At 36.4% G+C, this 14,114-nt stretch overlaps 1 protein-coding gene across 1 annotated transcript in view; it reads left to right on the top strand.

Annotated features, from left to right (window-relative positions):
- Window positions 1–1,238: 1,238 nt before the first annotated feature.
- Window positions 1,239–14,114, top strand: part of LOC108675114 — a 36,788-nt gene continuing 23,912 nt past the window's right edge. The window contains exons 1-4 of the mRNA XM_047884093.1: window positions 1,239–2,386; window positions 6,322–6,457; window positions 8,441–8,566; window positions 11,748–11,950. Of these exons, the coding sequence (XP_047740049.1) occupies window positions 2,215–2,386; window positions 6,322–6,457; window positions 8,441–8,566; window positions 11,748–11,950 (637 nt within the window). The 5' untranslated portion in view covers window positions 1,239–2,214. The remainder of the gene's footprint in view (window positions 2,387–6,321; window positions 6,458–8,440; window positions 8,567–11,747; window positions 11,951–14,114) is intronic.

The raw sequence follows: 14,114 nt of genomic DNA, 5'->3' as shown, positions 1-14,114 counted from the left end.
CATTAACATGCAACACATTTGCGGCGACGCATCACGAGCCAGCTGAACAAGGCCTGCTGGCTCAGCAAACTGTTATATACCCTGACAATATGGCGCTGCTATCCATACTGCATGAATAAATGCGAGGCAATTTGATGATCGCTTGTATGATGAGCTACCAATGTTTACTTTTGCATCTCTGTGTGGTTATGAGGACGTTTACACATAAAACAGAACAATGTGATGATTGACGGTCGTTGTGATGTTTGGTTTTGAATGAATGTTCAAAGAATTCATGTCTAATCAAATAAATCGGTTGATTAGCCTTTCATATGTGATAGGAGATTAATAACTACAATTCTACTGTAATGCATGTAATTAAATGTTTGTTCCAAATGCAACTTATTGTAAAAGTTATGCTCATATTCGGCTTTAAAACCACAATTTCCAAACAAATTGAACCACAGAATACATTTAAATTTAAATTCTACCCCATTAAAATGTAATTATTACAATGAATGTTTTCTCCTGTGCAGATTAGTGCCCTCCGACGACGACCAGAGCTGAAATGGATCAAGATTTATAAAATTAAAGAGAAAAAATAAATTATCTCACCGTGACGGGAACCAAGCTGCATTGCAGCTTGCCTCTTTAACGTCAGCTCAGCCTTAAATTATATTCAATATTTCGCGGGTGGAGTTAAGTGTAAAGTGAACAATACAAATTATTTAGGACTTATTTAAAATTATTTAGAACCATACAAATTATTTATTATTGTAGCCTTCCGTAAGAAGGCTACATAATTATGTTCATGAGCTCTAAATAATTACACCGCATTTACAACGCAGTCCAGTTTGTGAATTAGTATCGTGAAAAGAAGCTCAAGCAGCAAGTGGTTATTGGAAGATAATTGTGTTAACATTATGTCTTGCGTTTATTCCATAGGTGATATTTCAAGTTTTCAAATAGAAATTATTGAAGACGAAGGTGTGAAAGATTAAAAATTTAAATATATAAATACGTTTTGCATCCAGTGGACGAAATTATTTCATTTTAAGTACAAATATCTGCAGATATTCTCAACCGTTAATTCTATCAATCTTTTTTATTGTCTTTACTAAATAATCCACACATAACAAACATAATTTTTAAAGTTCACCGTTTTTATTTCATTTAAATGTTATTATGAGGATCATTAGCAGATTAAAATATGTGAATTAGTAAAAACTAACAAAATAATGATTATTTTAAAATTTTTCAGGGTCAATCCCCGTAGTTGTTAAAGGAGTGTCTCTCGATGTGCTGGCGTAGTTACGTTTGATAGTTCCATGTTCGGTCAAGTCTTCCACGTGCAACTTAATATAGAGAAAAGTGTTGTACTCTACATACAACTTAAAGTCTTATGCCTGCAACTTATCATAGAGGAAGTGTTGTGTTCTGCGCGGTAGTGTTACACCTGCAACTCACTATAGAGTTAAGTGTTACTGTTGTGCCCTATAAATGCAGCGATTGAGCGACTAGTTTCTAGTTATCATCAGAGTTTTGAATGAGTACGCCATCAATTAAACATTGAACTGCTGATGGACATAGGAGTGAAATTGAATATGATTTCAATACAAGCAACTGTTAAGTTATTTTTCCGGTTGCTGTGGAGATTTTGTTGTAAACGACACGAATGGTAGAGCTACACTCAATGGTGAAAACACGAAATAAACAAAAGGTGAACAAACATACGTGATGCCTGGATATTTAAATTGAAAATAATTGAAGTGAATACTTTGCTCTATATTTTAAATCTTATATCCTGAATTATGGAAGAGGAAATAAAGTAATAATCTTATTTCGGTGACGGATACGAAATGATAAGTAAATTCAACGATGTTTGTGATTACTGTACTCAAATATTTTAGTTAATGTAGATGTTAACTTCTGATCGTTAACAAGACCCTTTGTATGTGCAACAAAAATGTTGATGTGGAGGTTAAACTTTTAATCTTTATCAAGACACAGTGTATGTGCCACAAAAATGTAGCTGTAGACATTACACTTTTAATCGTTTTCAAGAACCGTGTATGTGCTTGTTGAACTTTTGATCGTTAACAAGACACCGTGTATGTGCTTGTTCAACTTTTATTCGTAACAAGACACCGTGTATGTGATTGTTAAACTTTTAATCGTTATCAAGACACTGTGTATGTGCTTGTTAAACTCTTAATCGTTATCAAGACACCATGTATGTGCCACAAAAATGTGGATGTTGAGGTTAAACTTTTAATCGTTATCAAGACACCGTGTATGTGTCCCAATGACGTCATGGAGCGAGGACCTCTCACGTTGGCTGGAGCGCTGCTGCTGCTCCTGTACGTCGCTCGCGCCCAAGAAGCTCTGCAGGGCAGCGAGGCAGAAGGTAGGCGCTCTTCTTTACTAGCTTCTTTTGGGGAATTTCTTGAAAACTTATATTCAGTTATTCTAATAACAATATTCATCATAATTATTCTTTGGGAACTCGTTATGATAGCAATTCATCATATCTCATTATTAAATTATTATATGTTTATTATTTTTGTTATACTTAGTTCATTATAATTATATTAATTATTTCTCATCATAGTTATTCAGCATTTCTCATTATGAAAAATGATGATAGCATGTTAATTAAAAGCTGACAAAATATTCCTATTGACAAGAAGTTCCTAGTGAAAAAAGGCCCTACGTAAGCAGAGAGTCGTTGATGCCAAATGAGCTTAAAACAATCAATTCTACGGTTAATCAATTAGAAGGTGTTGGTTACTTTTTGGTGGGAACAAACCCCAAATTTGTGTTTATATTTTTATATATGAAAACATGAGCAGACATTGAAAATATGCTTTCTGTTGCTCTTTCCTCTCGTATCACGCTTTCATATTCCGATAAGAAAGCATGAGACTTTGCACCGCATCAACTTTGAATGCCGCACCAGCAGGAGTAATTTCATGTTAGTTTGTGACCATCTTTTAGCGGAAGGAGGCTTTCTCTGTGTTTCATTTTCATTGTGTAATTTTTTATTGTAGCTTATTACAATCAAATAATTTTACACTGTTTGTAAATTTATGTCAGAAAAATTTCGAGTGAAATAATTTTTTTATATATGTCATTTTTTCGAGTGGGTTAAAAGAGGCAGAGTAAATTATTTCTAAAGGAAAAATCCAGAGAATCTCAAAGAATTCGTTACTGGCTCCAGAAATTTAATTTTTCAAGTCGATCATTAATCGAAATTAAAAATATTCTTTCGCCGCCGCATCATAGTCTATTAGAAGTGGCAAAATTTTGTGTAATTTAATTATATAAGCGATTCGGGTATTTTACCCGAAACAAAAATTGTTTAAAATTCGTGACGCAATGATCAAAGATAGAATTTTAAATTTGTTTTGCATTATTGCTGTGCCGGAAGATTGGGAATTTCAACAGTAATTTGGATTAACGATTACGTTGCAATCAAATATTCAAAATATATCAAATATTCTGGATTCAAATATTCAGAACAGTTATCCGGACACACCACAGCTGAAAATATCGCAATCTGCGGCTAATCAAATTCAATATTTATAAAGCAGAGACTGCGAAATGACTTTGAAACTTATCTCCCTCGGCATCTGAACATCACTTCCGCCAACCTCATTGATGAACATGGTGAGCAATGCCAACACGATAATTTTTTCTCGTTCAAAAACATCAGCAGGAGAGTTCAGCCAAAACTTGGCGGCAGATATTTTAATTGGTTCCACAATACCAATGTTAAGGATGCATGATGCACTCTATAAAAGAATGACCATGGTCAGTTGTATGAAAACTATTAATATCAGGCTTTTAATCCTCATGGGCGAAACAACAACGAATGCTCACCCAGCTCTCCTTACGAAGAACGGGTTTAGACGGAGCCATTAGCCAATAGCAGCTCGTGATCCCATCAGAATTTCTTTCTGACGAGACAAATATGTTCTTGATCAACCTAAGGGCTAATCAAACTAAACTTGCAACATAGGAGAATTTTTTATATGGGGAGACCTCAGACTTAATTTACTAAAAAAATGAATATCTAGGCAGTAAGAATCTGCCGAGTTCTCCCTCAGAGAAGGCTCGACAACGAGCCCGTAAAGCCAGTTAGCGAGATCTGCAACGTGTTTACGTAAATCCTTAAGCCCTTATCCCCCTGCCCTAAGCTGCCATTTGAATTTATTTCCGCATTTGCGTTCGTAAGCACTTGATGGCACTAAAAGCGAGGTCCCGATACTCTTGAGTTGCTTTTTGAACGTGGATATAGGATCCCTTAAGCCCTTCAGATGCTCAGCTACATCAATAATCGGATCTATTTCTCCATGTCCCTGTGGACTGAAGCCAGCTATGAATAATCTCCGTATCTTAGTCGGCCGACAATGAGCCATGCAGTGGCCACCTTAAATACAACCATAATTTTTCACCGTGACAAGACCCGACAGACGGTTGGGAAACTCCTGGAATCCCGTCAGCTGGAGTCACGTCAGAAAAAAATGTTTCTAAAGGATATCAGAAAAGATTTGTAGAGCACAATGCAGGCAAATTTGTTCAATGATATTGAGCTCATCGAACATATTGTACAATTTTAAATAATTCACTCTTCATGATTAAAATTGAAGAGGAGCTTAAATTTTTATTCGAAATATGTCTTACCGGAAGTAATTATTTGTACAAAATTTCCGAAACATTGCTCTAAGTTTTATTCAAACAATAAACATAGCGTTAGTTATGTTATGACATGGTATTCGCTTGAACCTAAAGTTTTATTTTCGTTTGAACATGGCTAGAGCCATGCCGTGTCTGCGTGCCTGCAGGATACGATCAACAAATGGCCGTGCATTGCAATAATTGCTCGTACAACAGCGGCTGCTGTCTTTCCTCAACGCAAACAAAGAAGTTGCGCTCACTTATGGCGCCATAAACTTCTGCAAACTCTCGACTCTATTGGCCGTTGCTAAAAACGTAAGCCTGTGCTAAAAATGTCTTTGTCTGCTCTGTTGTTTGTACCGTACGATGAGGTGATGAATGTTGCGTAAGCTCTTTAAATTGATGCCATCGTTTATCAAAATACGTATCCGACAAAAGCTTTGCATTTCCAGTTAGAATTTTTCAAAAAAATTTCCTGAATATGGTGGCAAAATTTTTCTCTCTATTGATATTCATCTTCGTAATCATATATCAATTTCCAAAAAGACAAAATTGATGACACAAATATGATTCTGGGATAATATTTATATGTAATTCAATTCAAGTTTATCAACATTAGGTCAAAGAGTTTAAATAAATTCACAGTGCAACTCAATTTATTTTCATTGTTTGAGCAACATAAAACCGTAAAAATTATTATTTCTCCGAAATTAGTTTCTTTAAGCTGCTAATGTCAATCTTTTGGTGCTTTTATCTTTTGGTGCGTCTGCAAACGTGAGGGAGGCAACGCAAGAAATACGCTAGTCGATACGACGACATAGTGACAAGTAGTCTTTGGGCTTACGCTTCTTTTCAGCCTTTAGCTAAAGCTGAAACAAAGCGGACCACTGACTGCCTGAGCCTGAGCGACCATTAGTCGTCCGGCAAAATGCTTTCAGCGCTCATGGATTTACCAGAGCAAGTTGCGCTCACGGTAATTGCACTTTTATTCGCCTAACATGACAGGACTTTTAGAACTTTCTCGTCGATATTTTGTTTAAATTCGTGCTGTAGTGAGAGCACAGGCGTTCCAGCATCTTTTATATAAACTTAATAGCAGTGTCTTTTAATTGAAGGGAGCTTGTGCTCTGTAGGACGCTGCATGAAAACACGACTAGTTTCATCACAAAATCTAATTATATAAAAGATCTGATTCTAATTTCTGTTGTAAAACATGGTAGGAGGTTTTATGTTCTTTGACGTGAACGATAGTAAAAAAAGCAAAGTTTCAAGGATAATTGATTTTCGAGTTGAAATACTCATAGAAGTTTCAAATTTTCTTCAAACTCAAGTAATTAATTTAATTTACCCTATATACGGTAATTTAATCCGCTCGAGTAAACTGGGTCTAGTTCAACTTCTAAGCACTGCTTAGCTCACCACTAACATGCAGATAAAAGTAAGTATAATCTTATTAAACCAATCTGCTCTGCTCGCCACTAACCTGAAGATAAAATGGAATATTAATGTCATACAACAAATCACGCCTGTTTTCCTCTACCCCAAGACGCCGGATATTCACATAATTTCCTCCTACACAGACCGCCCAGCGCCCGCCTTGTGTCCAGGACCTGAACTCTGGTGATCCTGTAGGAGGTTTAATATCCTTTCTCTTCCTCACAGCAGGACCCATGGTGAGGGTGGAGGGAGTTGTGGGTGGGGACGTGGACGTGCCTTGTGGAGTCTTCCCCAACGATGCCAAGGACAAAGTCAACCTCATCCTCTGGTACAAGGATAACAACGAAGTGCCCATATACAGGTAAGAGACAGATAAGTACAACTTCTCCATTGAACTAAAACACAGCAATGCTAACTTAATTTTTCTCTTAAAATGAATCCTTTATTATTAATCCCGGCATTTGATTACCTGTACAAATATTGCCTGGAGTTTTTACTAGCCATTTCCTCGTATGGTAATTGGAATGCAGTCGTTCCCAGCTCTACAGGCTTCCTTAATTGCCGCCAAGCGCGTTGATTATAAGCAGCTAGCTTGGGACTGGCCCGCTGGTGCAGGGCTGAGCCGTGAAGCTCGTCTGCATTTCACACCGAGTTAATAGGCTGGGCACGTGTTAATTGGGTCATGGAGGGTGGCTCATATCTACGGGTTATTTTTAAGGGAATTGAATATTCAGTGGGAATAATATCGTATATTATAATTAATTATAATAATATTGTTTAGTAAGGATTATAACGACGGATCGGTACACGTGCTTTTTGTTAAACACATGGGAAGAGATGTGTGATTGAAAGTTGATAAGGTAATACATGTAAAGTGCGAATCATTTCTCCCGAAAAATAGTATACCAAATCACAAATTATGTCATAAATTTAAAGACCTAAAATTAAACAGAATTTTTTTCCGTGACAATAAAGTGGCATTTTCAAAGTTAAAAAAATAATGACCGCAAACGCACAATATGGCCCGTGGACCAAAGGTTTCGAGTCTCAAGCAAAAAAATTTCTCAAGATATTCTACTTTATTTGTTAACCGGAAAATTTCTTACAATTTGGCACATTCCACAGTCTGACCGTGTGCTTCTGCTGTAAAATTAAATTTTATCCCAAGTTGTGTGGGGTGCCGTTCAAGTTCAGAAACATGAGTTTAACGAGGTCCATTTACGCCTTTAGAGCTCCCACGGCTATTAGGATTTGCCAAAGAAAAATTGGAGCAAGTGTTCTTTCTTAACTCGAGCTTGATAATCTCGAGGCCTGGGACTGGTTCACGTGAGCTCTGCAAGTGATTAGCGAGCCTAAAAACTCATCTCAGATTATTGTGAGCAAATGTTGCGCCCAACGTCAACCGATAAAAATATGACTTAAATTTTCATTTGAATGACGATTCTTTTTACATGAAATATGATTCAATCTATTTACATAAAAATGCGCATATAAAGATCAAGCTAAAATACTGGGATAAGGATCAAAATCTTCACTTCATGGGGGCTAGCAATGATTCGTTGCCATTCAATTAAACTTTGAAAAGTAGAGAAAAATTTAAATTTCCGAATATGCTTGATATCAATACTCGAAATGGAGAAAGCAACCGTGCTTACTGATTTTTTCATATGGTACGGTATTATATTGATGTAACACGATAAAAAATTTAGAAATAATATAAAGTTATCACATTATATTACAAATTAATACTTGAACAGCTATTAATTTGTATAATTTATTATCCAACAATCTCCCCAAGTATTAATGAAACCTTCAAAAAATAACTCAATTGAAACTCTGAACTGACGATAAAACTCAAGCCCCGCGGGAAATGAAATAATGACCGACCTACAAAACTCCATGCAATCTCAATACAAAAGATTAATTTATATTTGTGTTCAATACTAGATTATTACTAAATACTAATGCATAGACAAATACTTGTTCATTGAGGACTCATGGAGAGATATTTTAGATTGATTATCAATCGTGCCTAGAATTTCAGAAACTTAGCGCGTTCATATAAATCATTCAGCCAAGTTGTGTTGCTATGGCAGCACGAAAAATATTTTGTTCATTATATATATTCTTTCAGTATTTTTTGACTGCCGTGTCTCGTCACTTAGACAAAGCAATCTTACGTCAAAAAAATGCAGTCGAATTAGCTGTCATTGCAATCAAGCGCTGGAAATAATTAGTATACAACAATTAAATCTAAAACAATAGGATTTTTTGCTCTGTATAAATAAATTAAATAATGTTCTGTTTAGGTTATGTTATTCATCGTTCCTCCCGTCCTCGGTAGCTATGATACGCGACGAGCGATGTTCCCTATGGAGAAACATCACCTCAAAGACGGCGGCCTGAGAGGGCGCGTCGAGTTCACACCGTCACCGCGGCCACCGCGTCCTCACACGCTTAAAATAAAGGGGTAAGTCTTGTCTTAATTTACCCTTAAATTAGGGTAAAAAATAGTCAAGTTCAGTCGTGGTGCTGTATTAAGTAGGAGTGGCCGAAAGAAATTTCAGGTAATGTAATTTCGAAATAGGTTGTGTAATGTCAAAAATGCAATATCAATCTCGGCAGGCTGCAATATGCATAAAGACAAAGAGCGCCAATAATGCTTGAAAAAAATGCTCCAGCAGCTCGGGACATTCGAAATATCCGATAAGATGTGAAAAAAGTACAAACCATATTGCTGTGATTTTCAGTTGAAAAGTTTTGTTCAAAAAACGCAGCATCATATAGCATTGATTTTATGACGCTGCTTTTTATAGTTAATTTCTGTTTAACAAAATGGTTATCTATAAAAGAATTGCCATGACTTGGTTTGTGAATTTTTAAAATGGATTTTAATCTTGGAAAGGCCACATAAAAAATTACTGGGCCTGATTAATGTTTGATGAAATTACACAAAAAAAACACAGAGCGATACTTCTTATCATCTGTGGTAGCCGAGTTATCAGGCGAGACAAAATTCGATGTCGAGGAGGAACTTGAGAAACAATGCGAAATTATTAACTATATTTAACATTCATGCCTTCATAGCATTCATAACACTCAACCTAATTATTAATCGTTTGAGTTTGAAAATTAGATTGGAGAAGAAAAATTCGCAATATGGTCTGGCACTTAATTATGTATGATACTGTTCAGCTGACCCAATTCTTTATTAAAACATGAAACAAGTTTTTAATCCTCCTGTGTGGATTAGTCTAATGCGTTCTCGTTATTGTTATAAAAGTCTCCTTGCCTGGAGTGACTCAGCATATTTTTTCTAATAAAGAGCATTGTTGATTAACACGTATAAGTTTATTCTAATTTTCCTGTCGAGTTTCCAATACGGACATTTCAGTGGTAGTAAAAACCTGGATATTGTGAAGGGGAAGATTTTATAAGTTCTTCCCTCTGTTTTGCATTGAAGAAATCTAACAGGACATGCCACTCAGATGAATACTTTTTCTACGGATATAATGGCACAATAATATTCAGTGTCAATTTAGACATTTTTATAACAAATTCTAGGGTCGAGTCTTATTGTTTTTCGCTGATGGAAATTAATTTATTTCAAAGGTCTTTGTAAAAATTGATGTTGAAAGAGAACTTAATTAGAGAAATTCAGAGTTTGCTGATGCCAAACGCGAAGTTAAATTTATGGGCCAGTGTGATATCTGTCTGGGTTTAAGGAACAGAAAACTTATCGTGATTAAATTATTCAATCAAAATATCATCCTTATTCTCCTGAGAGATGAAATATTTCTCTTTTGCCGGGAACTCAATATTTAGAATCCACGCAATAACTTTTTTTGTGCATTTTATTATATTTGCGAGGATAAAACACGCAATACCAAAATTTTCATGCAATTTTTCAGTCCTTAATTTTCCAACATTGGCCATCATCACAAAAATTTCTGCTTGACAGGTTCAATTATTTTCTTTGATTTAACACTTGTACATAACCATAAAGTTCCTCCTTTACGTATCTTGCTACTGTCATGCCTCCATGGAGGACGGGAAATCTGTCCTGACGCTGGTAGCTTGGTTAAAACAATGCTAGCATGACAAATGCGGTCAGTTAAATAAATGGAACAGTTTAAAAAATACATGTTTACTCTCATGCCTCCATGCACGACGGGCAGTCTATCCTGCCTCGAGGCAAGCCGGTATTAGCTCAGTCTGCCTCCCGCTGATGCGTCAAAGCTGCTCTTGTGTTCAGGAAGCGCTCCCTCCGTCCTGCTGTCAGTTGCCTGTCAATTAGCAGGCTGACAGCGATGTCCACAGGCTGCACTGCGTCCTGCCGGAGCCTGCAATGTAGTATCCTTATTTATGTGCTCCTAAGAATCTCAGCTACTAAACCTGGCACCCAAACACTTTAATATTTCTTATAAACTCATGATTAATGATAAAAATATTCTGATTAATTTTCCAGTCAGTATATATAAGACCTCGCAAAAGCGCTATACCATACATAATAAATATTTTGGCTGTTGAACTAGCCTCTCAGCTGAATTTCATCGTAATCCGTCAATGCAAATAACTGAAATAATTCAGTCATTTACACATTGCTTCCGGTCAAACTTCCAATCTGACAGAAGATTAAATCGTAACAGACTTTAAGTTTTGTAAACCTAAAACTAAATTTCAAATGTAATTTTCAACACGAAGTATGATAACCGCAGCACACATTCGTCAAGTCATAAAGAACTTTACGCATTACATGTACTAAAAATTCTACGTTGAAGTAATATGGCATTATTCTGCAATGGAAACAGTCAAACCAATGCTGCTCTATTAAATTCTTGACCTGCCGAGGACACTACGAAAATATTGAAGCTGAAATTAGGCGGAAAACACAGTGGTCTGTAACTTGTATGCTTCGTTAATACTCCAGAACTGTTGGTTACTATCTAATGACCGGAACAATTACCAGTTCTGAACTTTAGAGGATTTGCAAACAAGCGAACTTTTTAGCAGGGCAGAGACAGTTTAAATGAGTTAGCCATGCCCGGCATTTGAAGCTAAACATTAGTTCTTTATATTCTGATATTTGTTACTTCCGGAAAAGCGTTCGGAAGGCATTAGTCCAAAATAGCACTGATATATTTAAACTCTGAAAAGGGACAATAATTTTGGTTAAGATGGAAATAAATGGTGTTTATTTGAATTGAAGTTGATGAATGTGGTCTAATGTTTGGAAGTATTTTATGAAATTATTATTATGTGATGTTATTCGTAAATATAATTCTTACGTATATTCGATAAATATCTGGCTGTAAGATAGATGAACAGTTTATTTATTAAGTACATTTATTAATTAAATATGAATGATAAAAATTTGTTTGCATATTTTCTATGTATATTTCTTCTAGTCGCGATATTGTTCGATTTATCATGAATTAATACTCCCCTTAGATTTCGGTATCTCCTTTCTCATTCAGCCTGCCGCGTGTACCACTGGAACGCGTACTCAATGTTGTCCGACATCACTCTATAGTGTGTTTAATATTCCCTTTCTATTCCATTTACAGTCCTCTAGATTTCTTAAATATTTCCCCTCGATTTTGATGAGACCTTTCAATATATATTAATATTCTCTCTTGATTCGTTTACAGCCTGCAGGCGGGCGACGCCGGCCGCTACACTTGCCGCGTGGACTTCCTGAACGCGCAGTCGACAACGCGGGTCGCGGAGCTCACGGCCATCACGCCAGTCGAGAGCGTCGTCATCTCGGACGCCCTGGGGCAGCCCGTGCCGCCCAAAACGGCGCCCATACCCGAGGGCGGCACCCTGAACCTTACGTGCCTCGCTAAGGGCGGTGAGTCAACCTATCAAGGAGCTGTGGTGGTGCAGTGGTGAGAGACTCTGTCTCTCGCACTTAGCTCCCGGGTTCGAGTCCCATTGAAGGCTAGTTCTTCCCTTCCCTATAGTCGCCATTACCAGGATGGGCAATTACAACAACAGTCAACCTATCATGTGGCTGGCACGAAAATGCGTGCATACGTTTGCCAAATGCGTGTGTATGAAATGTTTCTGATATTTTGTTGGAATAATGTTGACGGGTTGTTGATACGTTGACGTATTGTGTATATATTGTTGAGACATAAATGAGAATTTGCAAAAAAAGCGCCATAATCTAGCTACATGTGATTTATGATTAAATTTAACTGGAAAAAATGGCGAATGCTTGTGGTTATACTAAGAAGTTTCAGGCGTTGGTTGTCATAATTTAAAGTGGATTGCTGCTGCATTTTCATGTTTCAGCTCCATTCCAATTACATCGCTTGACTGCAATAACAGAGCTTTTCTTCAATAGCAGAGCTTGCTTAATTCAGAGCTCCTTGCATTCAAGTTTATCAATCTTCGCTACAGAAAATAAAATAGGCTTACGCTCTCGTGAAATGCTAAAATATTGACTTGCAATATTCTGTTGATATATTCACTACCAACATCCACGTTAAAATATTCATTAACAACATCCACGTTGAAATATTCACTACTACCATCCACGTTGAAATATCTATCAACAATATTCATTATGAAATGTTCATTTGCATTTCCGTTTGATTCCTCCCTTTATTTTCGCCGGTCAGTATTCACTATGACCATCAACCGACGGGGAGCTGGCGCTTGGAATTCAATTCTTTTCTGGCCACCAAAGTCCCTCAGCAATCAATTTAATTTCTAAATGTTTGACGAAACTTGAACGGTTTCCGATGCCATCAATTGAACATTTGCCGACACGCCTGGTCGGTGTCGGCTAATGGAAAGAATATGTCGCGAGAACAACATCGTTCGTTATCGACGACAACGTATACGCTCTAAATATTTAAATAAATAAGTAAATACTATATAAAATATATATTTAAATAATCGTATTTGCTTTGAATTTCTGTCAGCTCAAAATTTTCATAGTTTCAACTAGATAAAAAAGGTTCAATATTTTTTTTAAATCTAAGCTTTCATGCTGTTTTTTATTAATGAATAACTTTTTGGAAAGATGGATAGCAAGTAATCGGTGCTAATTTAAAATTGATTTCTTTCTATTCTGCAGTATTGCTCAAAATAAATATCCAGTTTTAAATTTAAATTGATTTTTTCTATTCTGCAGTTTTGCTCAAAAAATTACTATGTTTTAAATTACTTGAGCAAAATTATTAGTTTTAAATAGCTTGCAGATCATGTGTTATACGGGCGCGTGTATCTCTCGGGTATCACGCATGCAGCACTGAACTTTTTTCTCGCTAATATAATTTTTTGTCGGTCATCCCTTCATCGTAAAAGCTCCAATTCCAAGACCGATCGTGAAAGTTTAGTTATGAAGTTCTTGTTGACTTTTTTGATTAGTTTTTAGTTCGCGATTAGTTTTTATGTTCTGCTCTGCAATTATCTGAGCAGTCACGGCAAGCGTTAACTTTTTCCTGCAATTGATTTCCAACTTTGAGCTCCATTATTGAGAGAATTGGTTCAGCCATTCTGTTTATTTTGGGGGATTTGGGGTTTTCCGTGTCATCCCAAAAAGTTGATAAATCTTTCAGACAAAAATCTCCTAAATTGCGAGGTAAAGTTGACGTATGTCAGTCGTAAATTCAGAATGACAATGATGCTTTTTTCTAAATGGTTTTTGGTATGTTAAAAAAATTGCGTTACAAATTTCCTTTAAATTTCTCGGAAATCCTTAACTTGGGATTAAAATAAATTACTTGGCCTTTGTTCTGCGACGGATGTTTAAGATCACCAAAAATGAAGCAGGAATCGAAACCTGAAGCTATTTGTGAGAATTAAGGTTTAAATCTGAGTAGTCGGGTGGTTAAGAACAGCAAGATGGGAGCAATGAGTTGTAGGTTCGAGACTCTCCTCTCGTAAATAGCTGTGTAAATTCTGCGATATCTAGAATCGTCACCACACCGACTGCATGGTCTAATCTTCAACGCTGGCGCAATTACATAACTATATACTACACTAAATCATTTCCATTACGT

Source organism: Hyalella azteca, unplaced genomic scaffold, assembly GCF_000764305.2.
Source record: "Hyalella azteca isolate HAZT.00-mixed unplaced genomic scaffold, Hazt_2.0.2 contig14620, whole genome shotgun sequence".
NCBI lineage: Eukaryota > Metazoa > Arthropoda > Malacostraca > Amphipoda > Hyalellidae > Hyalella > Hyalella azteca.
This window is presented reverse-complemented; position numbering and strand designations above follow the sequence as displayed.